The following is a 27,235-nucleotide window of genomic DNA, read 5'->3' on the forward strand; positions in this document are numbered from 1 at the left end:
TACAATTTGAAAATGGAAGAAGGTTATCAAATTGTAGCAGTGTGCTTAATGATTTTGTAATAACTGAGAGCAAAGTGGAGGAGAAATTGTTGAAGTTAAACGTGAGAAAAGCACCTGGGGTGTATGGGATCTATACAGTTATATTAAAGGAGGCGACAAGGCAACTAAGCAAACCCTTAGCCATAATTATGAGAGCATCCTTGGACTCAGGGGAGGTTCCCACGGACTGGAGATGTGCAAATGTGTCCCCAATTCACAAAGGGGGATCGAAGGGTGACACAAGTAATTACAGACCAGTTAGTTTAACTTCTGTTCCGGGTAAAATAATGGAGTCACTGGTTAAAGATGCATTGCAGGATCATCTAGACAAGACTGCAGCAATAATTCAGACACAGCATGGGTTTGTTAAGGGAAAGTCTTGTCTGACAAATTCGATAGGGTATTATGATGTGGTTACAAAAGAACTGGATGCAAAAAATAATTATTTTGATATCATATATTTGGATTTCAGGAAAGCTTTTGACACTGTTGCGCATGGAAGACTATTGTACAAATTGGAGCAGAATGGTATTAAGGGTAAGTTGCTACAATGGATAAAAGGATGGTTCAGTGGGAGAAGACAGAGAGTGGTAATCAATGGACACTGCTTTTCGTGGACTAATGTTATTAGTGGAGTCCTACAGGGTTCGGTGTTGGGTCCTCTGTTGTTTTGTATATTTATCAATGATATTGATGAAGGTATATCAGGCTTAGTGTCGACGTTTGCAGATGATACAAAGATTGGCAGGGTTGTTAATGACAGTAATGGCAGTGTGCTACTGCAACAGGATCTAGAAAATTTGGGCAGATGGGCTAAGAAGTGGCAACTGAAGTTTAACCTTCACAATTGCAAAGTACTGCATATGGGTAGAAGTAACACCAGAGAAACGTACCAACTGTGTGGTGCTACACTTAAGGTGGTAGAAAATGAAAGACCTGGGAGTAATTGTGCAGTCAGATATGAAGTTTTCTGAGCAATGCAGATAGGCTGCCAGGGTAGATCACGGGGTTTTTGTTAATGATATATAGGAGTTTTGCTAGCAGGGAAAATGAGGTGATTGTCCCTCTGTATAAGGCAATGGTCAGGCCACGGCTTGAGTACTGCGTACAGGTCTGGAGGCCTCATTTTAGGAAGGATGTAGATTTACTTGAGCGTGTACAGAGAATGGCAACAAGATTGGTGAGGGGATCCTCTTACCAAGAGAGGCTTAAGTTCTGCAAATTGCAGTGGTTGCAGACTAGGCACCTGCGCGGTGATCTGATTGAGGTGTATAAGGCCTTGAATGGGTTGAGCTCGCTGAATTCTGATGGGATCCTTCCACTTGTTCAGATTACGAACCTAAGGGGGCATAAACTCAAATTAAGAAAAGACAGATGTAGAATAGATGTTCGGAAATTTGCCTTTAGCCAGCGGGTGGTTAATTGCTGTAACAAACTTCCATCTGTCGTTGTGGAAGTTGATAGGTTGAATAAATTTAAGGAGGAACTGGACAGGCATTTGGAGGGAATGGTGTGATTTTTTTTTTTGTGGCTGATGCTGCATAAGCTCATACACTTGCTTTCTTGCATCACATGCCACTACTACTACTGCTACTACTACTTGAAAATGCGGTAGGAGATACATATATTGAGATAAAATCTGGCTTGAATAAATTACTAGATTACAAGCAACTCAATTCTTATGATTCGAAACTGGAGAATGATCTGTACAATCTTCCTGATAAACATTCATATCGAGAGAGAGAGAGAACGACCCATAAATTCCATCAACTCTCTAAAAATGGCAGCAACCTCTGGTTAATATAATGCACCTCAATTCTTTCCTAAATATCTGAGTCATTTATCGTAGATGTCCTTCTTGACATATATAATGAGATGCTAAAAGAAAATTGTTTTTTATCTCAATGGAGTATATACCAAGTCATACCAGTTCCAAAGGGTAATGCACTGAATGCCATAAATCATTTAGGCCAATTTAAAATACTAAGCGTTACTCAAGCTCATGGAGAGAGCTTGAGTAATACCTAACCTTAAGCACAAATGCTACCATAAAACACTCCTCAAGTACATATTCACTAAAACGGCAATTGATTCTAACAATCCTTCCTTTTCTAACCTGCTCAGTCTTAAAGAGTTCTAAGAAAATTCCGAGATCACAGTTGGCGGCGTGGACATCGAAAAGCCAGCCATGCATCCAGACCGTCTCTTGTTATCTATGTTGAAGCAGACATGGTCAGCATCGCTAGCCTCCTCCACTTCTGTGAGAACTAATATCTAATCAAAGGCAATGCCCTTATTTTCTTAAGATCTATTTTGTCCAGTAGAATTCTTTACCTTAAATTTGAAAGTCCACGGTAGCATGCAAAGTAAGCGCTGATGTCTCACAAAGTTGTCTACTTTCTAGCGAGACCATGAGCGCAGAAATTTCAAGAGAATTATGAGGCGGAATATAAAGTCCAGTGTTCAGTGAATGAATAAAAAACTCAATACATTTGCAACCGAATTACGAGAAGGGAGTTAAAGAATCTGAGATTTGACAGTCGTGTCCCCATATGAAAGCGATTTCTTTCTGAGTGGGTCTGCTCATGCCGTTAGTGGTCATGTTAACTCCCATGAATATCTTCTTGACATATCTGACTAACTTCCCTCTGGAATGCTTCATTTATACCCGGATTGCAAAGGACTCTTTTAAGATGGCAACCAAACTATTCAAGGTGCAAATATTGTATACACATGGTTGTAGGAATAATCCCAAGATTTTCAACATCTACCCTCGACCGTCTATATCTGAATCCAATTGAGATAAGTTGAGTTGGAAAGGGCAGTTCTGCTTCGCAATTCTCTACCGGCCATAATAGAGCAGCTGACAAATCTCCTGACAGAAGAATGGTCAAATCTGGAGCTAGAGTTCCACGGAATCCTACTGGCTGCAATGCGGACAAGAGCTGGCCCCACTAGATATTGAATAAAGACAATAAGTGGCCCTACTAGACATTAAATAAATGTTTCTAATTTTTATTCAGTGAGTGTAATTCTAACATTTAGACAACGCGTCTGTTTTATTCAAAACTTGCCTTAAAATTTCTGCAGAATTAACAAAATATAAACTCCAATTTATATTTAGATATAGGCACATTTTAACGACGTTGTCCCTACAGCTTTTAGGGTCATTGGCTACCAGGACCAAACGGAGAGTAAATCAATACATCAATGCAAGTCAGCATCAGTGGTGTTTAATCAATGACCGCTATGCCCACTACTTGAATAGCCCAAATCTTTTCAGCATGGCATGGAAGAAGTTGAAAATAATGGGTTTAATCGGCTGTATGGTACTACTTAAACCAGATTTATATGAGTAGAACAGTCGAATTCATTTACGGTGATGTCGTGACTGGTGGCAATAGTTGATTGAGCATTAAAAAGATGTAAAGTGGACATCATTCACATTGCTCATCACGGATGGATATTTGAGGATGTTGAGAAAGACACCGAAAGTAAAGAGAAAGATTATGTACTTTATTATAATACTGTCTTGACTAATATTACCCCAAGAGATTTGCAAGATTCCTTAAATTTTGTGAAGATGGCAGACCACGCGTATTGACGTTCTAGATGATCCCATAGCTGTATTGGAATTAATTGAGGTGGCCACAACGCAATATGCCGTTTTGTTGTTTAATTGCCAGAAAGTCCCTCCACAGCTTAGAGCTGTACTTCGAGTCATCATCTTGTACAAAGTCGAAGTCCACAGAATTATGTTGAAAATGTAGCATTCTTTGGTTAAAATTCCGACGATGTTATCCATTCCAGAAAGACAGACGCCATCCCACATTATGATGGAACCTCCACCACTGTATTGGACTGTAGGCCCTGATCAATGTGGCTCCATTTTTTTTTTTTTCAGTTGATCATCTCACACGAACTCTACGCTTGGATCCAAAAATTTCTGATTTGTGAAGTCCTGTTGCATCATTTTCCTCTACTAATAAAAATTAGACAACATCTCAGAACTTGCAAATGGCTGTGTAGTTGGATATCTGTCGGCCGGCCACCGATGATTGAGTGATTGTACAGTGGCGCTACCATTTGGCGAATTAAACGATCAGCCGGTGTACTTAATATCTGTTGTTTTAAGGATACAAATGTACTAACAGCGGGGAAGGTTTGCATAGCGCAAAACTTATCAAGATTATAGCTTTTCTACTAGAGTACCTACGTTACTGTTTCCATTATTAATCCTTTCATTAAAATTCCACTTTCAAATGACCCGTGTGTCCTTCTAAGTGTGCTCATTTAGCGTAGCTCCTAGATGAGTCACACGAGCTGCTGTCAGTCCGAAACATTTGCAAACTCTTTCATTTGAAAACAACGAGAACATATCGGTGTAGGTGTTTGAAAATTGGCTGTTGTGGCTGTTTGAAAAATCAGTGGTGCAATATGTGTTCAGCTGTTCTACGTCAGTGTATCGCATAAAATATGCGCAGCAGTTCGATGTCAGAGTTTCGCACAAACTGCTCGTTTTGTCAGATAAACCGACATTAAAAAATATACATCTGTGGTATTAACAAATATTTATCATTTATCTTTACATAAATTTGGATCTACACATTTTTATGGAAGAACTGGAACAATAAACATTAGACAATTCCCGTATTAATTTATTTCAGATCCATCGATATGTAAAGTAACCTTATTGCCGTGACCGATGTCTTTCGCTCTGACCTTGTGACAGCCCTCCAATGTGCGACAACTTATGTCAGGTTCATTATCCTCCAAAATGCAATCTGAAATGACTTAAGAAAGAACGTAATAAGGTGTTGAAGAGCAGTGTTAGGCAAAGACTGTCTTTTCAAAATTTCGAGAAAAAAGTGGTTAAATTTAAAATTCAAAGTGTTTAAATATATTATTACATTTGCTGGGTGAGATGACCCTGTGCCAGGTGAGGTCAACTTAAGAAGAAATAAAATATAGTCAAAACTAAATTGTATCCCATTATCCTGTAGTTTATAGTTTGCATTCTATGTGTGGGATGAAAAACCGGGGATTTCAGAAGAATAAAACTAAGAGGTCAAACCTTTAAACTGTCTAACTTCAGCCGCGTTTTGAAACAAAGCCTATCAGAAATCCTCGTGCAGCGAAATTTTCCCCTAAGATTTAAAATGCAAAAAACATTGCAATCTACCCATTTCTGATACTTTGTGTCATTGTGGATAGCGGCTTGATTATAATCGCTGTCCTCCCCACAACCAGTGGAAAAGGAGTGAAAAAAGATGGGCTTTTTTTTACTCCTTGGCTGAGTTAGTCGGTTTCAGGAGAGCATAGCAATGTGTTGCTTTGATTGGTGCATGACCGGATGAGGATGGAGAGCCACCTTTTGTTTGGACTTCAGTTAAATAACAGGAAACTGGTGCTTCGGAAATAATACGTGTAGTCATTGAGATGCGTGACTACACGTGTACTGTAGTCACACGTCTCAGTAGCTGTATACTGTAGGATAACACCCACAGTGGTTCAATATAAGGCGCATTTTAGATAGACGTGTTTACTGTTTCCTCTCACAGTACGTTCAAGACAGCTGAGACAATCCTGTTCCGCTTTATCCTTTGGAGAGGTGAGTATCATTCGTCTGTGAATATTTACGTTATATAGTTTTATTATTGCTTTTATTTTGTGATTTTAATATTATCATTTTCGGTATAACTTGCAATATGAGTACAAATTATGCCATTGAATCGCAGCAGAGATATGGTCTGTTCGTACAAGCTGACATGTGCCTTAAATTTGAAACGAGAAGGCTGACATTAATCCTATTGAACTAATACAAAGCAAAAAACTGAAAATCAGGATTGCCTCACTGCTTTCTCTGATGATACCAATAAAGACAAATGAATCATCTCACCTTCCGCACTCTCAGGAAGGTGAGATGATTCGTTGGTCACCTTCCGCAATCACAGGAACTAAAAATGTCATAATAGGTACACCCAAGAATTGCTTCATCCCTCCTTGTGTATTGTGTCCATAAATTGTGCGCATTCCCTGGTAGATTTGTCAGTTTTGGTGAAAGAAAAAAAAATAGAATCTGTGGGCGGAACTTTGCTGTTTATATCTGAGACCGATTAACTCGGCCACGGAATGAAAAAATTCTATAAAAGTTCCTCCAGTCACTAAGGAGATTCGAACCAGCGTTTTTTCCACTCGGTGTGGAGAAGAAGACGATTGTAACCACTATGCTAAGATGCGCACTCTGTTAATCACGGTAAACACAAACATAGAAGGTGGATCCTGTCGAGTCCTCAACCAAATTCTCCATGCATGATAACAAATTTACAGAAAAGGCTTTCCCATCAAATTTTTGAAAGCAACAAAGAAACAGAACGATAGATAATCGCTGTCTTCAGCTACAGCAGATTTTCTTTCAATAATTGTTCATGAAACTGAGGTCTGTTGATCTCAGAGAATAGAATTTAATATTTTCGTTAATTATAAATGAACTATTAAGAAACATGATGAAACGAGAACACGTTGATTGATATTTACACTTGAACACCATCTAAACGATCTTGAAGCGCGAACAACGTGTATTCAGTGTACTAGAGCCAAATATTGCGTGTGCTTTTTAAAACCACCCTTTAATGTAATGGAATGAAACTTCCCTCATTTCAGCCGTTTGAAAATTCAATAGAGCATCATTTATCTCTTCAGAAGCCACGTGCCAACTAACGTAGATAGCTGCATTATTTGGTACGTGGCAGTTAAGCCCATAATTCCGCCTGATACGGTGATGACACAGAACCCTGTAATTGGCAAAGAGAGTGTAGTGATTTGTTTGTGCAGTGTAGGTGTTGTTATGAAGTGCAGTTGTTCTGGTGACTACTTCATAAGGAAGATGCAGCAGAAATCAAAAAGGCTGCTTCCCAGTACCGTCCATGCCACGAAGAGGCGGGCCAAAACTATACACGTACCGTCCTCACTTTGTTAAATACAACATCCACTCTGTGGCTGAGTTAGTCGGTGTCAGGAGTAGATTGCAAAGTTTACGTACAGCAAAGGAGGCAAATCAACCGGAGAACACACGCACTTTATGAACATAATACGCATGGCAGATGAAATGATATTCCTGGTGGACCTAGTGTGACATTTAGTTATAAATTCCGCATACATAGATGGTAGTGGAAGTTCTATGAGCGCCAGTAGTTTCTTACTATAAAAACTCCAACAATACCGAAAGAGAAATTCCTTGCGGACAAAAGCAGAACTGGTGACACCAGCAGTAACTTCTGGTACCTCAAGTTTTCTGCAGGCTCTAGAAACTAGGGCATGAAGAAAACTTCTCAGCCCTACTGGCTAATTTTTCTAAGACTTGAAGCATCACACCCTGATTCCTGTCATTGACCAACCTGCAAACTTTCGTATCAGCTACAAACTTAGACATTAAATTTAACATGCACTCCAAACAGGTGCACAGAAACTGGTTGCCCTCCAGTCATCCACAAAATCTCATTCCATGATCTAACAATTAATTTCCTTGCTCTTCTATTTGTAATAAGATTAATCTTCTTCGAATTACCTGATCGGCAAATTCTTGGAAGGATATGAAATCCGCCTCTGTTCCCACCGGAAGTTGTTCACATCTAGTGTTCAACGCATGTTGATTCGGTACTCCTGCTATTGATTCCACCATAAGATCATAGTACTCATAACAGTCATGTAAGAGGTGTCTTCAAGATTCATCTTTCCTGCAGACGCATGCAGAACGGTCCCACAATACCCAATTCATATAATTTTGCAAAACGTGATCATGTCCTTAACAGCAGATGCATCATTTTTTGAAAATTGAACACAGAGACAGAATTTTGTGTTCACAAGCTAAGTTGCATTTACTAAGATGCTAAGTCTCTGTTCACGAGCTGTGCAGGATGAAAAGCCCAGAATAGCTGACAAAAAACCAGGGTTTCCTTGAAAAGTATCAAGCTACCCTCGTCTGAGACCGACTAAGTCACACATGCTGTGAAATTGGGAAAGTTATATCTAGGGAACAAATTCGACATAAGTTTACTTGGAATTTAGAAAGGCATTTGACTCAATCTCTCAGGAGAGGTTACTGTATTAGCTGGAGCATATTGGGATTACTGGAAAGACTGTAAGATGGGAAAAGCTCTAAGATGGGAAAAGCTCTAAGATGGTGGGACTCTTATTAATCCTGGATATAACCTCCATCCAGAAGCTCACTGTGGGTGATCACCTAGTTGGGAACCAACGTAAGCAGGGGTCAAGGTGTGGCGCTACATGAAGGAATGCCGCCCCTCTGTGTTACCAGGCAATACTAGGTGGTAGATGACTCTCATCAACCGGTGCAATACCACCACTTTGCTTATTGGAAGCTTGACGTGGTGGAACCCATGTTTAGTCTCTAGAGCAAAGTTCCAGACAACCCTTCCCCACCTCTTCCATCATGCAGTATGACTGATGATTTTTGAGTTTATGATGAACATCATGGCGAGATCAAATCTTCCTTACATTTCGAGGGTACAGCTCTAAAACGGTGTTCACAGGCCGGCCGCTAGTTAGTACACCGGACCGAACCTATTGGTAACACTCTAGGAGGCTTCCGGATCAGCTAGTGCTACCTCTTGCTATCTCGCTACCTCTACTCTGCCAGATAGTGACTGGAGGGAGTCCGACTAGTATGTATGCTGGGGGCATTGTCGAGGCCACGTTATGTCAAGGATCTAGGTATATTCTTACCTCGTGTACGCCATGTCCAAAAATTTCATTACTTCATACAGCATGTCCCACCCACTTTTTCTTACTATTGAATACACCATGAATTGTCAAACTAATACAGTAAGCTTATCTGGGAAAAGATCTAAACCGCCCAAGCACTTCCTAGTTCATTTCACAAATATACGTGGTCTCAATTCTGATCTCAACGATGTCCATTTCCACTTGCAGTCTGCCAAACCCCGTGTACTTTTTCTGACAGAATCTCCGTTATCGTTTGATTCAACCACTGCTCATTTCAGTTGTCCGAATTATTCTCTGTATGATTCCTTTCACCTCAAAGGTGGTACTTGTGCATATGTCCGTTCTGATATTCCCTGTCAAAGACTTGGTCATTTGGAATCTCCTCTTTTCGATCTTCTCTGGCTTAAAAACTCTCTACCTCATTCTGTCAAAATTATCTGTTGTCTCTACCGTTCTCCCAACTCCACTAATCACTTGGAGCTTTTTGACTTCTCTTTGCAACTTGACTTTCTCCAGTCCAACTTTCCTAACAGCGAGGTAACTTTCCTTGGTGATTTTAATGTTCACAGCTCTAGCTGGCTTCCATTTTCTAGTCACACCGACCCAGCTTGTCGAGATGCTGTGGCTTTTGCAATTACTAATGACTTTGCTCAGATTATTCATTTACCTACTAGGATACCGGACAATCCTAACCATACAGCCAACACGCTTGATCTTTTTCTCACAAACAACCCTTCTAAGTACAAGGTTGAAGTGAGAGGTCCTTTAGGCACTTCAGATCACAATTTGGTGATTGCCTCTTCTCCAATGGAGCCTTTATCTCATGGCTATTCCCAACCTTGCAGTGTTAGGCATTACAAGAATGCAAAATGGGATGACCTACGAGATTTCGTTTCTTATTTTCCTTGGTCGGATTACTGTTTCAAAACTTCTGATGTCAACGTTTGCTCAGATCGTGTCAGTGAAATTATTCTTCCAGGGATGGAATCCTTTATTCTACACTCCACTTTAAAATCTTGTCCTTTATCTAAACCTTGGTTTTCCAATACATGTGCTAAGGCTGTTCAAGGCTGTTTACGTTGCATATCGTAATTGGCTTGTTTCCAATTCTTCAGTTTCATTTTCTGCCTACACCAAAGCTCTCAACAATTGTAAAGCAGTTATTAATCAGTACAAACTAGAGTTTGAACAGGCTAAGAGTAGAAAACTTGCTTCTTGCCCTAATGGTAGCCGAGCATTCTGGCCTCTTGCAGGGTATTAGCCACAACTTTTGCCCATCTCTGCTCCCACCTCTGTCAAAACCAGATGGTTCTGTTGTCGCTTCAGCCAAGGATAAAGTTGATCTGCTAGCTTCCCATTTTTCTTCCAACTCGTGTATTAATGATCTTGGTAAACACCTCCCACCATTCCCAACACACTCCATTCAATGCCTCCTGTGATCTTCTGTCAAAAGGATGTCAGAAGGAATTTAACGAATCTTGATTCAAAGAAAGCTCCAGGTCCTGGTGGTATTTCTCCACTTATTCTCAAAACCTGTGCTCCTGAACTTACTCCTCTTCTTTGTCGCCTTTTTTCACTTTCTTTTTCCAAAAGTGTTTTCCTTCTGCTTGGAAATTTGCTCATATCCAGCCAGTTCCTAAAAAGGGTGACAAATCCCTCCCATCCAATTATCGTCCCATTGTAATCACTTCTACTCTTTCTAAAGTAATGGAGAAATCGATTTAACCGCCAACTCTTAAAACTACCTTAAAAACCTTCCGTCTGATGGATGATCGCCAGTATGGATTCCGCCAGTGTCGATCCACTGGTGATATTCTGGCTTATATGACTCATTTATGGACTAATTCAATGGAAAAGTTTGGTTAAACACAAGTAGTTGGTCTTGACATCTGAAAGGCTTTCGATCGTGTTTGGCATAAAGGTCTTCTAAACAAACTTCCATCTTATGGTTTGCCAACTGTTTTTAGTAATTGGTTATCCAGTTTTCTCTCTGATCGCTCACTGAGGTTGATAGCAGATGGCTCTCTCTCTTCTAACTTCTCTACTAATGCTGGTGTCCCCCAAGGTTCAGTTCTTTCCGACACTCTTTTTCTCTATGCACATGTTAAATCAGAGTCACATCCTTCCTAAAATTGGTTGTCATAGTATTTTACGAAAATCATGTGTGCAGACTTTTTTTCATATTCCTATGATATTTCACAATTTTTTCTGAAGATAATATGTGTCATTCCTTCCCAATTATTTTAAACTTCTCAACGAATACATCTTTTAGAAAATTCTACGTTTACCTCGTGATACTTTCCAACATCAATACAAGACGGATTGGAAATGCATACGTACAGGACCGAAAGACTAGCTGAATTTTTGTAAATAAGATGACCTTGAGCTCTTCGTAACGCAAATAATAATTAATGAAGTGAAGGTACTGCCTCTAGTGGCAATGCCTCGAAAACAGTTTAGTCTGATTTTTCCCCACCCTACCACTCCTGCAAAGAAGATTATTGTGGAATTAGCGAGAACCAACTACGCCTGAGTTGAAAATATCCACTGAAAGGATATCCTTGGCTATTCCGAATCTCGGCTAATAAGCCAAGATTCGGAATAAGTAAACGAGAGATTCAGAAAAAAACAACTCTGTTTATTAGCATATTCTTGATAGAAATGATATTCACAACGGAATTGTGAAAGAAAATCTCATTAGTTATGTTTAACCAATTATTCATGAATTGGAAATAAAACAAATAACTAATCACAAAAGTATTCAAATTTTATATTAAATAGATGAAGAGATGGCTGAAACACATTATTAGTCCAGAAGTGGGTGTTTCCGAGGTAATTTTAGTGCGTTGTGGAAAGAAAAGGGGCCAGAATAACTAAGGAAAAACACGAATTTCCGAGGAAAATACCATGCTGTCCTCGCCTGAGACCGACTAATTCGGCCACATTATGAAAAACGGCCATAGAAATTCTTCGCGTCATCACAGGATTCGAACTCAGGTCTTCTTCCACCCTGTGTGGAGAAGACTTAGATTACACCAACGATGCTACATGCAACGATCCATAGACAGGGACTGTTCACATAACTTGATAATAAGGGGAAGAGCAATATCCAATGTTCAATTGACCAGAAATAAAAACTGCATTTTTTTAAAAATTTGTTGTCTGTTGAAACATAAATGATCCATATAATAATTATTCCAATCTTTTAAGTAAAGCTCTAATGGAAACACCATTGATGGCCAGTTAGAAAAATACCCAAAATGCTTTTCTGGAAATTAAAACAAAACTATTTGCCCCTATTAGGTCCACGCTATTGTTTGTGTTATAGGACATGCGCCACCGCTGTCTGAAAAGGATAGCAAGTGGAAAGGCAAATACATGCATGAAGAACAAACTGAATAAGTTTGATTCGTTGGAAACAAGTCAAACTTTAGCAAGTCTGTAGCACTTAATCAAAAACGAGCCAAGTGATGTCCCTCTATCAGCAAGACCATAAATGCACCATTGCGAAAATTTAACGTGTTGTCATAAAGCGATCACCTACACCGGTGTTAATTGATGCTCATCTCTATAACTGTGTAAAAACTTCTCTAAAACACGAGATGGTTTATTTTATATTTTATGACTGTGATACATACGTGTGACGTTCAACCTGTACCACACACCATGTGGAAAAAGCCTCGGTTTCGTTCTCTCTTTCATAATATATGAACTTTTATAATATTCCCTCATGCAGAATGTCCCATCATGTGTAATTTTTTAATGAAAACCCCAAAGACCAAGAGTAGAAGCTCTTTAATTGCTTAGGACCACGTCTGGAAATATTTATAACAGTGGAAATTCCTTCTTCATTCATTTTGGTAAAATGAATGCAGAAGGAATTTGCAAAGCCTTCTCAAGCTCTATGAAAGTTCATAAGCCAATGTATAATCTCCCACATAACTTAATTACTGAAAACATCATGAATTGTCAAACTAATAGAACAAACTTATCTACGAAGAGATCTAAACCACCAAACACCGCCTCGTTCACATATCATGTATACATGGTCTCAATTCTAAACTAAATGATGTCCATTTCCACCTAGTCTGCCAAATCCCATGTACTTTCCCCCCCCCACATAATCCCAATTATCGAACTGCCCATCTCAGTTGTCCTATTTATTTACTGTATGATTCCTTTCCCTTCAAAGGTGGTATTTGCGCATATGTCCGTTCTAACATTCCCTGTCAGAGACTTATCAACTTGGACTCCCCTCTTTTCGCTCTCTTGAGGCTTAAAATCTCTCTACCACATTACCAAATTTACCTGTTGCCTCTATCGTTCTCCTAAATCCCCTAATCACTTGGAATTCATTGACTTCCTCGCATCCAACTTTACTAACAGTAAGGTAATTTAATTTTCCTTGGTGATTTTAATGTTCATAACTCCAGCTGGCTTCCGTTTTTTATTCTCACGGATCAATCTGGTGGAGATGCTGAGGCTTTTGCAATTACTAATGACCTCGCTCGCATAGACTGTTTATTTACCTGCTAGAATACTAGAAAATCCTAACACCAGCCAACACGCTTGATCATTTTCTCGTAAACAACCATTCTTGAGATCAGTGGTCCTCTAGGCACCTCAGAACACAACTTCGTGATGGTCTCTTCTCCAATAGAGCCGTTCTCTCGTGGCCATTATCATAATCGTGTTGTTTGGCATTACAAGAATGCAAAATGGAATGATCTGCGAAATTTCTTTTCTTCTTTTCCTTGGTCGGATTACTGGTTTCACGTCATCTGATGTCAATGTTTGCTCAGATCTGTCAATGAAATTATTCTTGTAAAGATGAAATCCTTTATTTCACACTTCCCCTTAAAATCTCGTCCTTTATCTAAACCTTGGTGTTCTAATAAATGTGCTAAGGCTGTTCAAAATAAGAATTGCATATTGCAAGTGGCTTGAATCTAAATCACCACATTCGTTTTTTTGCCTACACCAAAGCTCGAAAAAATTGCAAAACAGTTATTAATCAGCCCAAACCAGATTTTAAACAGGCTAAGAATAGAAAACTTGCTTCTTGTCCAAATGGTAGTCTAAAATTCTGGTCTCTTGCCAAAACTATTAGCCGCAGCTTTTTTCCCATCTGTATTCCCACATCTGTCAAAACCAGATGGTTCTACTACCACTTCAGCCAAAGATAAAGTTGACCTGCTAGCATCTTATCTTTTTTTAAGTCGAGTATTGATGATTCTGTTTAACCACCTCCTACCATTCCTGGTACATTCTATTCGGTGCCTCCTGTGGTCTACCGTCGAAAGGATGTCAGTAGGAATCTTGACGAATCTTGATGCTAAGAAAGCTCCAGGTCCTGGTGGTAATTCTTCACTTGTTTTCAAAACCTGTGCCACTGAACTTACTCCTGTTCATTGCCGCCTTTTTTCACTTTCTTATTCCAAAAGTGTTTTCCCTTCTGCTTGGAAATTCGCTCATAACCAGCCAGTTCCTGAAAACGGCGACAAATCACTCCCATCCAATTATCGTCCCATTACAATTTCTTCTACTTTTTCTAAAGTAATTGAGAAATCAATTAAGCGGAAACTTTTAAACTACCTGGTCACCTTCAATCTGATCAATGATCATCAGTATGGATTTAGTCAGTGTGGATCCACTGATGATATTCTAGCTTCTGTTTCCCATTTGTGGGAAAATTCAATGGAAAAGTTTGGTGAAACTCAATTAGTTCCTCCTGACATTTCAAACGCCCTTTATCGTTTTTACCATAAATAAAGGTCTTCCAAAAGAAGCTTCCATATAATGTTTTGACAGCCGTTTTTTTTTTTTTTTTTTTTTGTAATTTGGTATCCGGTTTTCTCTCTGATCACTCACTCCAGATAATGGTAAATGGCTCCCTGTCTTCTAACTTCTACACTAATATTGTTTCCGCATGTGGGGCGGTGCCTCTAAAACCAGATTCCATTCCATTCTAGATTCCATTCGAAAAGGAGCAGTTAAAGTTAATTAATGACTCATCTCTCCACTCTTTTGTTTCATAAACATTCTATTTCTGCTGCATGTCTTTTCAACAGATACTTCCATGGGAACTGTTCTTCTGAATTGGCTTCTGTAATTCCCGCTCTCTCTCTTCCAAACCCTCGTGGGTTGCGCAATCGGTAGAATCGCTGTCTTCCCCACACCGGGTCGGAAGTGGGAAAGACCTAAGTCAGAGTCCTGTCGATGACGTGAGGAATTGTGATGCGCCATTTTCACAACGTGGCTGAGTCAGTCAGGCTCAGTCGAGGGTAGCCTGGTTTTCTATCCCGGAAACTTGGGTTTGTCGTCCAGCAAACAGAAACTGGACCTCAGAACACACGCAATTTATAGACAATATACATGGCGTAATATGCCCTTTGTCGCTCCTAAAATTCTTCTACAATAACATCAAAAACAAAACAGTCCAAACCAGTATGAATCTGATTACCTTTCCTCCTGAATGTTTCAGATGGTCGAGCATTTCCTTACAGAACCGTGCCCCTCAATTTGAAACTTACCACATCAAGCTAATACATGAGTATACACAGAGTTTATACTTTATTGATATATTGTATCCTCACAATACAAAATTAAAAACATAGTCTCAAATGTAATTGAGTTCATAGTTTTAACCGAGAAACAACTATGAGCATATTTCCGATTGAAATATTGGTGTGGGTGGTAGGGAACGCCAAGAGAAGTTAAGGCATCGAAACCAGTATTACTACAATACATTTCACATTGAAAAGAAATTTGTCGAATATTTTTTTACATTTGTGGGTTGGCAATGCTCTTCTTTTTCTTTTTAGTCCATATTCCGAAGAGAAATGAAGATCCTCTGCTTATTAAGTGTTTTCCCCCTGTACCTTTGTCTGGATCTGCCAGTAATATCCACTGGAAATATACTTGGAAACCTTCTCTGTCCGGGAATTCAATGTAAGTATTCATTTCTAACTTGATTCGACATGTTCATTAACAGTATTTGCACAGAGTTGATTGAGTCACATCTATCGTAGCATTTGATTTATTTTAAAATATTTAATGGCAGGATGTCTACGCAATTCCAGATATTATTTCCGATTTATATGTTTCAAAATTCTTTAATTAATTTGCTTATTACCACGAGTTGAAATAAATTGAATCTTTCCCATTCATTTGATTACATAATTAAGTTGAGAATCAACTATTATATTAGAAATTTTGTTCTCAATTCAATGTTCATCGTTACATTCTGGAAAGAGTAAACAAAAAATATAATTAAATTTCATTGTAGAGTTGGATAATAGCAATAATCTTCACCACATATTGCAAGGAAGCCACAGGCTTTTGCTGCACTGGCAAAAAGAACAAAAAACAAGTTGATAAGAAAACACAAAATATATGATTCCCTCCTCCAACAGGCATCTACCAGTTGACCTTTGATTTTATTCAATCTGTCAGCCTCAACTACCTGCAAAGGCTGTTTGTTCCAGCAGTCAACGACCGCTGGCCAAAAGAAAACTTCCTACAATCTGATCTAAACTTCTTCCCCTGTAATTTGAATTTATGCTCACGAGTTCTGGAATTCTCTATAACAGTGAAAATTCCGCTTTCATTAATTTTATTAATGACTCTATGGGCCTTATAAACCTCAATCATGTCACCTCTGTGGTGCCTGGTTGCCAAACTATGTAGACCACATAATCCGAGTCTTTCCTCATACAGCCGTCCTTCTGCCAATCTCACCATTCGAGGTAAACGTCTTTGGGCCATGCCATTTCAAGAAGCTAAAAAAATCCAGCCTCTAGCACAAGACTGAAGGCCAGGAATAAAAAAAAGAGGAAAAAAAGGGATGTATAAAGAGGGAACGGAGAAAAAGAAAATAGTTTGGTGGACAACATCATTGTCAGAATGATCATTATCTGTGGACTAGGCTTGGTGAAAATCCCACCTTAGGCTAATCCATGAGAAAGAATCCGATTGTAGTTGGATCAAAACATCAACAATGGCCAATAGACGGTTGTGGAGATCGAAGCAGTTGTTTTCCGCGAAAGAAAACCTTGGTAACGAAGTCCTGAAGAAGAAGGTAGTTCTGCTTGGAATTTAGCAGAGATTCTTCCAAAGAAGGAAGCGAAGGAAAAAGGTTGTGTCATAGACCACCGTAAATCCGCATAAATGTGAAAATGGAAAAGGACATTTTAAAATTTTCAGTATCGACAAAAATGCACAGAGGTGAAGCTGTAAGATGGAGTTCAGCTAGTTTGTCATTAAGTGATCCCATGCCCAGAAATGATAAATAACATACACAAATTCGGAGTAAACCAGCGATAATTATTTTCCATAGATGCAAAAAGAAAATTTGGGATGAATTTGTAAGTTACCCGTCCTTTAAGGAGATATTCCAATTATCTTTCCACAGCCGAATCAAAGACTCCACCTACGTGACTTTTCAACCTTAGCAATAAGTGGCAGTGTTAACTGTAAAACTAAAAATTCAACAGATTGATTGTCCAATAAGCTGACAGATTCCAAGTAACAGCCAATTCTGTTAGTAGCGTTAATTCCCTGTCGCGATTTTGCAATGGAGCAGCAAACGGATATCAAATTTTGTTGCTTCAAATTGCAAAAACTTGCAATAGAAAAGTAAGAAATGTTGAAAACTGTTTATGGTGATGAAACATTAAGTCGAACGAGTGTATTTGAATGGTACAACCAGTTCAAAGACGGACGCTAAGGGGTTCGCGATGAGCCAACAAGTGAGGATCCGTCAACCGGACGAAATGAGGAAAAGTTGCAAAAGTTTGGGAATTTTGTAACAGAAGATCGTCGTTTGACCCTCAAAGTGATGGCTGATGAGTTGAATGAGACGATTCATCAAATTTTGCGTGAAGATTTAGGGAAAAGGAAGATCTGTGCAAAATTTGTACCGGACAACCTCACCTGGGAGGACAAGCAACGAAGAGTGTCATCATGCGAAGACTTCATACAAACTTGTCAAGACGATCCTAATTTCCTCAACCGTATTATCACTGGAGATGAGTGTGGGGTATTTCAGGACGATCCAGAGACAAAGCATCAGAGCATGCAGTGGGCGATATATTCATTATCGCTTCTTGATTAGACAGGGGTTCGAGCCCGTGACCACCAAATACGGAGGATGCGGAAAGGTCAGGGAATGATCACCGCATGTTCCCGGAGCAATATGGCCTTAATTGCTAATGCTCCTAAAAACCAAATAACAACAACAACAACAACAACCACTTTCTAGAATATTCTAGAATTATCTACAACGTCTTACCAATTCAGGAGTCTTACACACCTTTCTGGAATTATCTCGAAGATTCTAGAAATTTCTTAAATATTACTTAGCGTTTTATTTTTATTTTTATACATAATAGAATATATTTTCATAAAAATAATTGGTAAGCAAGTTGGTCCTATTTTAATAAATTGATTGAAAATTAAGAAAAATGAAACATGATTCCAAACTTTTAGAAGGGAGTGTCTAAAAGTTTGGAATCTTTTAGACGGGAAATCTTTATTTCTTGTAGGATATTATAATGTAACTAATGAAGCTGCTCTTCATTTTTAGTGTGTCCTTTAGTATTCAATATCGAAGTTAGATGCTACACAAGAAATAATCCAGATAATTATACAACTTATAAGATTGGTGATCCAAACTTCTCACTTCCCCACTGCGACACCCAGCGAGAGACATTCGTGTTATTCCGTGGTTGGTTAGAGGAGTTTGAATTTCCACTTAAATGGAAGGTAAGTGTTTTCTAGTTTTTTCTAGTAAGTGTATGTTTAAAATATAAATTTTCCATTCAATTTCAAAAATTTCAACCTTCGAGTAACAGCAAAAAGAGTAATCTGTCTGTTTTACTTTTCCACCCATTCATACACTTTGCTGACGTCTTTAAACCTACCTGATTACACTTCGACTGTGTAGACCAGACACGTGCACACTTATCGAACAAAGAAGTAAGTATGATGACCTTGGGAGCTCGTCCTGACACGAGTTGTTAGCTTTACGCAAGCTGTGAACTACACGGCTCGACAAAATTTACAGAAAATGCTTTTCACGAATATTTATTGCGAATATTTGATATAATAGGCATCTTCCTGGCATGCGAATACGAGTGTTCAATATACCTCGATCTATCACCTTACAGAGCAACGTATTATGCAAATTATTAATGCCTACGGGTTGTGATCCCATCACTTGATTCCCCTTTTTTCACTTTGATCAGTGGGATATCTACATCTACAGTTCTCAGGATGGCAAGTCATCGTCCTTTAGATAATTCTTTGAGATTGCAGTGTCGTCTTGGCACTATGGAAACAGTTTCAGGAGACAGGAACCATTACAATAAGAACTGGCCAAGGTCGCCCGAAGACTTCGTCAACCAGAACCAACCGCCATCTGGCTCTAACAGCAAGACGAAACCTTACGATGTCCTATCAACTATAGGTGAAAACATTTCCAACCGGACTACGTTAAGAAGCCTGGGCCTTACGCAAGGAAGCCAGTGGTTGGTAATCCATTAACCCCAAACCACTGCAGAGCTCGTCGAAACCGGTACCATAAACGTATGAACTGGAGCCCTGACAAATGAGGTGCAGTTCTGTTCTCTGATCAGTCCCATTTTAGCCTTCAAATAGACTCTAGAAGTTATTTCATCTGTAGACAACGAGGAATACGGTTCCATCCCTCCATCATCAAAGTAAAGGATACTTACGGTTGAGGCGGTGTTCTTGTGTGGGTTGAATAATGATCGACGGCCTGCGCAGAGGTACCTAGAAGAGATCTTCGAACCCAATGTGCAACTTTTTAGAGGTGTAGTTGCCTAGATTTTCTTTTCATGCACGGCAACGCATGCATGAAACTGTTCTTGAAACTGAAGATATCTAATGGCTGCGGTGGCCAGCACGATCAGCAGACTTAAATCCGATCGAACATGTGTGTGGTACGCCCTTGGCAATCCCATTGCACGGCGACAGCCAACTCTTCGGTCACTTGGTGAGCTAAAATCTGCGGTGGTGGAAGAATGGATTTGTTGCCACAGAATCTTATTGACACCGTAATGTCGAGCATGGTTAACCGCTGTCAGGTCTGTTTATCCATTGAAGGGGATCATACGTCGTGCTGATGTCATGTGGCCATCTTTCTGAGCATCTTGTATCAATCGGTAATGTAACCTTTTTGATAATTCTTGTCAACCCCTATAAAAGTCCCTTATAGCTGTCGGACGTTTTTGGCTATCTCCTCATTTCAACGTTGTTCTGTGGTACACCACCATACCAAATTTTTTCAAGCTTCGTCGCAAGCTGCATGAGTTACACCACGCTTTCTGTTAATTTTGTCCAGCAGTCTATAATCGTGGTTGACGCGGAAGATAATACAACATAGGTTTAAGGAGTTCATAAGAATATTAAAATTTTACATGGTTGTTCGACCTTTTCATAAATTTATCGAGAGTTGACTACGAAGCAGTGTTCTTTTTCAGCATAAGATGACTCTATAACAAGATACTTCAATACCAACAAAGAGCAGAATTAGACAATCTTTAGCGGCCGTAACACTTGCCATTATATTTTTCCTCTTCAGCAAATGTACTTGGGTTAGCATTATAACCCAAAATAAGCCACTTCGTGAATACTAAACCGTTGTTCCACCAAATAATTGCTTATAAGCTGAACGAATTTACGGCAAAGCCTCTCCATGATACCAGAGGAGTCTACAACATACAAGTGAGGTACAGTCCCTTGTATGCGTCTCTGTAGTGGAGATGGACATGCAATCTCTTGTGTAGGGCTGTCCCTAAGGGTTATTTCAGCTCCACCTTGTTAATCTCGGATGATATTCAAAACTCTACAATATCCAGGAATGACGGTAGTGTAGTGTTGGCTTGTGTTGTTGTTGTTGTTGTGTTTGGCCACTTTGCTACCAGGAAGGCATGCCGCGAGGAAGTGGGAAACAACTATGCGTATACTATCCACGGAGTTGGTTGGTTGGTTGGTTGGTTGTAGAATATTAGGCTCATCACCAACTTAAGCCATATTGCGCCGTATATAATGTCTATAAAGTGAATGTTTTCTGTGATTGAAATTTAAATTTTGTAATCTTCCTTGAGTTCAAATTTTAACTAAATAATGTCAGTTATAAGATCCACTAAAAATGCAAAAAATCCAAGGACATTTCTGATGTGAGTCAGGAGTTCGTTGATTGTATAGCCTGTGGCATGTACTGTGGTGTCAGTCTTCTAGAATCTAGATAAAGCATGCTCAACAGACGATTCTTTTCTTTGCTCCCGATGTAAGAGGTATCCATCTCAAATTAAAACTTGGTGTACTGCGGCAGAGTTTCCCGCGGTTCGAGATCGCGTGACTGCTTAATATGGTACCGAGTGTAAAGATCATTAGTTGCAAACTCCACTGAATTGTGTGGTTTATAGAAACTGTTTTACTTACTCTAAAAGAAAGATAGACAACACCAGAGATGTTCACAGGAATAATACTCGATTATTAATCGCATGACCAGCTTCCTTCCAATGATTAATACCCAGATTTTTACAAACTTCTATGTTTTCTTTTAGTTATTTTTCAATAAAACTTTGAAAGACTGAAACGTAACTGCATGTAGCAAATATATGACTATTATTATACGTTTTTTTCCCTTAACAGAATGTAATAGACGCCCTTTTAAAGAAACACGATTGCAACGTACTGCTTCTGGACTACCCTTTGATATCATTACAGTTTTATACCGAAGGTGTTAAACAAATCGAGTGTGGTGCTGAGCAAATCGCTGGATTCATAAATCGCGCTATCGTAAGTAATTAATAATCTGTTTTCGTAGTGATGTCAAAAAACACCAATTTTACCAACTTCTTCCTTCATTTTAATCAATCTGTTTTCATTTTCATGTGCATGCAATACAGCTACACTCACTGACCCAAAAGGGCAATGCACCGGCACACACAGCACATGAAACACGTGCCAAATAACCTGAACAAGGCTTCTGACTTCTTTGTCATTCTCCATAATCACCAGATCCTGAACCCTCGGACCATTACCCCTTCCCAAATCTCAAAAATCCTTTAAATGGTATCAGATACTAAATGATGATGCCATACGAGTAGCAGAAGTCTGGTTTGGGCCGTAGCCTTTCGATTTCTATTTGAGAGATTTACAAATGCTGGGACACCGTTGGTGGCTCTGTGCGTTATTTTTGCAGAATGAAAATGTTCTTTTTATTTATTTCATTTTTTTTTGGAAACATGAAATATTATTAATAATTCTTGATAACTTTAAACGTTTCTCTTACAGAACCTTGGATGGATTAGCCTGGATACAACTCATTTCATTACACACAGTTTGGGAAGTCACATCGCTGGATTTACAGCCAAAGAGCTGTACGAAATTAGATCGGATGATTCTACCAAAATAGCTCACATTGCAGGTGATTTATTAATAGTTATTTGCAACTGGATGTTTTAGAATAATCTTAAATCAATTAATGACGATGCAATTATGATCATCAACAGCCTTCTTTCGAAACCCAACGGGATTGGTCGATTTCATGCCTTCATTACTACCAATAGATAATCCATGAATTATCTTTCACCATCTATTGGATTTTCTGTGTTTTTTTTCTCTTTTTTACTATGATTGTTATGACGATTTCTCCGTGCAGGAATTTTCCCCACCCCGAGACGGATACCGGTACCAAATGCATAAGGTGGGTGGATGTGTTTGGTTACTACTGTATTATTATTACTATTGATCGAGGAACTTTCTGACCAATCTACAGGTGTTCAGAATTGCGGCTTTCTGGAGTTACCAGCAAGTGTTCTCTGGGAGGCCTATTACTACTAGGTTCTTATGGAGGCTTGTTGGCACCATGCCAGTGGTTGACCATCTCGATCACCGTGTCAACAGTGGGTTGAGTGCTATCATATAGGTAGCTATTTCATTCCTCTCAATGATGGTTATGTCTGGTGTGTTGTGGGGGATTATCTTGTCAGTTATTACAACGCGATCCCAGTATAGTTTGTGACTAGGGATTTCTAGAACAGCGTGTGGTTTTTATTGCTAATACAGCACATGTTCTTTGATCTGATCAACCAGTACTAGGGATCAACTCTCCTGGCGATCGTCGCTGCCTAGTAGCTAAGTGGCCAGAAACAACAAACCACAGAACACGACACGCAATTAGCAAACATTATACCATACTCATATCTGGTCATATTACAGAGTTGTGTATTTATCAAGTGTACCATGGAATAGTTGAACTAACGTTTAGGTGCCGCAATACATTAGGCACCATACATGTCCACATGGTATTTTTGCTTTAGCTTCTGATTTATTATACGGGTTCTGCTTAAGTGTGTCCAAGTATTCTCCTATTCTTTGATTTGTGATCTCGTGTTTGCTGTGGACGATGTCTCTCTTGATGATTCTGTTCACTTTTCCAAACACTTTCTTACTCCTATTATCCAGTTGGTACTGCGTCAATTAGCCAGTCTTGACTCAATTCTTCTGCCTTCTGCTGAAGTCTTCTTTCCTATGCTGGGGGTTCCTTGTTTTTTTCTGTCCTTCTGCTACTGGTGTCTCGTTTCTCTCGTAATTATTATTGTTTTTAATTATTATTTTTATATTTGATAAAAATGTATCATTTTTGGTTGATATCTTAAATCGCATTGCATTTGTGCGCTTAGCATATTAAGTAATAATATAGAATTAAAGTGTAAATTACTTAGGAGCTGATCACATAAAGAAGATTGTCAAACCGTTACTAATTTTTGACAGCTCTAGATCCTGCTGGACCTTGTTTCCATAACAAAACGCCTGATCAGAGATTAGATCGAATCGATGCCAACGTTGTTGTAGTCCTCCATACTAATGGAAAGAGACTACCAGTCGATGCAGGTGAGTTTCTACTGTTCATGGAATCATTATGAACAACGAGATTGAATATTAAAACAACTTGCTGTTCATACCAACTTGTAATTTAAGCTTAAATATAATTTTATAGATTTTAAGTTTTGTCTATGCTGTCTTTAAACTTACATTCTGAGATATATAAGTTTAAGATACCACAATTCTTAGTGTAAATTAGAAGGAACAATTACACGTACCATTTTGTTATAATCAAACTCATAACATGGTTACAGTATTTATAAGTTCAAAGGGATTTCTCACTTGTTTTCAACGAGGCTATTTCTTAGCCATCTTGATGTCTGCAGCTAGGACTTCACCTTAATATATAAAATAAAACAATTATCGAACCTGTTTATATATTTCTCGTGCAGGCCCTGAGGTTTAGTGTGCACCATGTTCTTTATTGCAAACTATGGCAGGATTGATGAAAGACGAAACACAAAGAGATTGTAAAGTATCTTATTTGGAAACATATCTATTAATTAATTTCATGTTTTACCTCTCTAGAAATCAAAGAAATGTATATTAAAAAGTTAAATTTATCGTAAAATTTCTTTGAGCCTTTCTAATATCGTATGAAAATGTGAAATATTTCTTCGTGACCAACTTGAGTTGGGAATTCAATAATGAGATTACTTTCCATATTTTGACGATTGTTATTCTTGGGTAATTTATTTTATCTTGAGTTATTTCTTTTAAAGATCTTGGTGTAATTGATGTAGCTAATGGGTTTGGACTTTGGGAGCCAATCGGACATCTTGATATATACGTTAATGGCGGCTGCTACCAACCTGGATGCAATCGTAAGTTAATTTGATTTTTTAAGCGAGTGATGTGTTTAAAAATAACTCCAGCGAAATATATTTTTAATGAGAAATTATTAATATGTGAAATATTACTCTTAACACGAATTTGTGTGTTGACTATTGAGTTATTCTGCGAAATGGTTTCTCTGAATTATCCTACAAAATAAGTCGGACCTTTCAAGCGAGATAGTTGCTGAGTATTTCCAAACATTTTGACAATATTACGATTCCTTCCATTTGATTTCTTCCCACGAGTATGTGAGTGACAGTCCAATGAAGTTTTCTCTTTGCTTTCTTCTCTTTCTAAGAGTAACGAATGTTATTTTATTTTTCAGCTATAGAAGTTCTGTGCAGTCACCAACGATCCGTGCTCTACTGTCAAGAGTCCATAGAGAGCGACCAGTGCAACTTTACAGCTGTAGAATGCAATGGTCGTCAAGACTGCGAAGGATGTACAAGCACAACCGGTAAAACTTTGGTGTACAAATGCGACCAATCAAACATCGATAGTTCTTTCTTAGATGGTGGTATTCATGAATTGGCCTTTGATACGAATGCCCAACCTCCCTACTGCCAACAGCCCTAATTGTAAATGGATCACTTGCACCACCAAACTTATTATGATATTGTGATGGACTGTAAGAGTAATGGATGGTTTTGTATTGTTTGGTTGTTTATCTTGAAATATAATTCCAACAGAATTGTTCTAATAAAGTATTGAACCATTAAAGAATGAAACGAATTACCAGAAGTGTATTTAACATATATGGTCGTATGCTGAATAAAGAATATTCTCAATAAAAGAACTAATGTTTATTCTATTACTCTTTTTCTTCAATTGTAATAAACGATTTATATTTCCACACGGTGGCAAATGCAAAATCTCCAGCCGGATCCATTTGGGTGTATAAACCTGCGTGTATTCTCTGGTCGGTTTGCCTTTTTTGGAAGAAAACCGCCGATTTCCGAGAAAGAAACGTATCTCTCTTCGACTCAACCAATGGGTGAAAAAAACCAGAGATCGAATGACGTCAGTTACGCGAGGAATTTTTATGGGCCTTTTCACAATGTAGCCGAGTTAATCAGTCTCAGGTGATGGTAGCATATATATATTTTTTTATTTTTCCCGGAAACTCGAGTTTTTCGTCTAGTAAAACCCGAGTTTCCGAGAGATGGGATTCATGTCATTGCATTTCATGATCCCATGAATGTTAACAACAAAAATCTCCTCTGGATGACGCGATTTTACAATCAAATTAAAAATAACAAAGTTATTTTTAATCATCAAAATCATCATAAGGTACACTTTTCAATTTACATTTTGTATTTGGTAGGATATTTTTCTACGGTGAGAAATACTTGAACACGTCCTTGCATTTAATCCTTCAGATTTTGAATCATTGCATGGTTTATGAACTGGTTATTGTCAGTCATGAAATATAAAAATACAAATCGTTATAAAATATTTTTCTAGAATTAAAAATAAGCTATTGGAAGTACAGAGAAGAATGCCTCTAACAACTAAATTTTCTTTTCTGATATCCATCTGGTTGTAATTTTTGTGTCAGTTTGTTTATTTGCCTTAATAATAGTCATCTTGCACCGATTAGAACTAGAACTACAATTTGTTAAAACTTCCGATTTTACTTGTCCATCTTCCTCTAATAGTCTGTCTAAATCTTCCTTCAATTTATTCAAATTATCTCGATCTACAACACCAGATGGAGGCTTGTTCCAATAATCAACAACCGTTTGGTTCAAAGAAAGTGTTAATACATCAATCCTGCAACCATCCTTCCTCAATTTGAATTTATGCCTTCTCATGTATGCTGCCCGAGCAAGAGGATGAATTCTATCAGCACTAAGCTTACTCAATAGAGTTAAATACTTCAGTCGGATCTGCTCGCAGGTGCCTAGTCTCCAGACACTGCAATTCGCAGAACGGTAGTCTTTCTTGATAAGAGTTTCCCCACACCGGGTGGAAAAGACTTGAGTTCGAGTCCCGTCGATGGCGTGAGAAATTTTTTATGGGCCTTTTTCACAACGTGGCTGAGTCTGTCGGCCTCAGGGGCGGGTAGCATGATTTGTCTCCCGGAAATTCGGATTTTTCGTCCAGCAAACAGAAAATCGATTACAGAACACAGACAATTTACAGATAGTTTATACAGAGCAATAGGGACTTAGTTGCTGATGCTCCAAAACCCTATTACACCAAGAACATCTTGGTAAGAGAACCCTTTTGTTCCCCTCACTGGTCTTCTCTGCACCCGTTTCAAGAAATCCACATTATTCCTAAAATGAGGTTTCTAGACCTGCACGCAGTACTCAGGATGTTGCCTGACCATTACCTTATGGGATAATCACCTCCTTATCCCCGATGGAAAAAAAAACTCATGAGCTACTCTAACAGCCTGTCTGCACTGCTCGGAGATTTCATAATTGACTGCACAATTAACTCCCAGTCTTTTTCACTTGTCACGACCCTGAGTGTGATATCACGCAGGTACAGCGTTAATCTGGGATTATTCCTCTCTATGTGCAGAACCTTACATTTATCAGTGTTAAATTTCAACTGCCATTTCTCAGCCCATCTGCCTAATTTTTCTCGTTCTTGCTGCAGAATCTTACCTTGATTAATATCATTAACCACCCTGCCAACCTTTCTATCATCTCAAACCTTGCACATTAATCGTTACATGGCTGAT

At 38.7% G+C, this 27,235-nt stretch overlaps 1 protein-coding gene across 1 annotated transcript; it reads left to right on the forward strand.

Moving 5' to 3' along the window:
- The first annotated feature begins 5,535 nt into the window (after window positions 1-5,535).
- LOC150082662 (lipase member I-like) lies at window positions 5,536-25,278 on the forward strand. Its single transcript, XM_090378733.1, has 8 exons — window positions 5,536-5,650; window positions 15,609-15,735; window positions 18,371-18,549; window positions 21,466-21,612; window positions 22,111-22,243; window positions 23,593-23,712; window positions 24,426-24,527; window positions 24,866-25,278. The coding sequence occupies exons 2-8, from the start codon at window positions 15,627-15,629 to the stop codon at window positions 25,114-25,116; spliced, it is 1,041 nt and encodes a 346-aa protein (XP_090234859.1). The 5' UTR covers window positions 5,536-5,650; window positions 15,609-15,626; the 3' UTR covers window positions 25,117-25,278.
- The last annotated feature ends 1,957 nt before the right edge of the window (window positions 25,279-27,235 follow it).

Source organism: Mastigoproctus giganteus, chromosome 7, assembly GCF_048544385.1.
Source record: "Mastigoproctus giganteus isolate SK-2022 chromosome 7, ASM4854438v1, whole genome shotgun sequence".
Taxonomy (NCBI): Eukaryota; Metazoa; Arthropoda; class Arachnida; order Uropygi; family Thelyphonidae; genus Mastigoproctus; species Mastigoproctus giganteus.

Coding starts and splice junctions, on each gene's coding strand:
- LOC150082662 (XM_090378733.1), top strand. CDS start 15,627: ATGAAGATCCTCTGCTTATTAAGTGTTTTCCCCCTGTACCTTTGTCTG. Junction 22,244..23,592: donor CAAAATAGCTCACATTGCAG/GTGATTTATTAA, acceptor AATTTTTGACAG/CTCTAGATCCTGCTGGACCT. Junction 23,713..24,425: donor GAGACTACCAGTCGATGCAG/GTGAGTTTCTAC, acceptor TTTCTTTTAAAG/ATCTTGGTGTAATTGATGTA.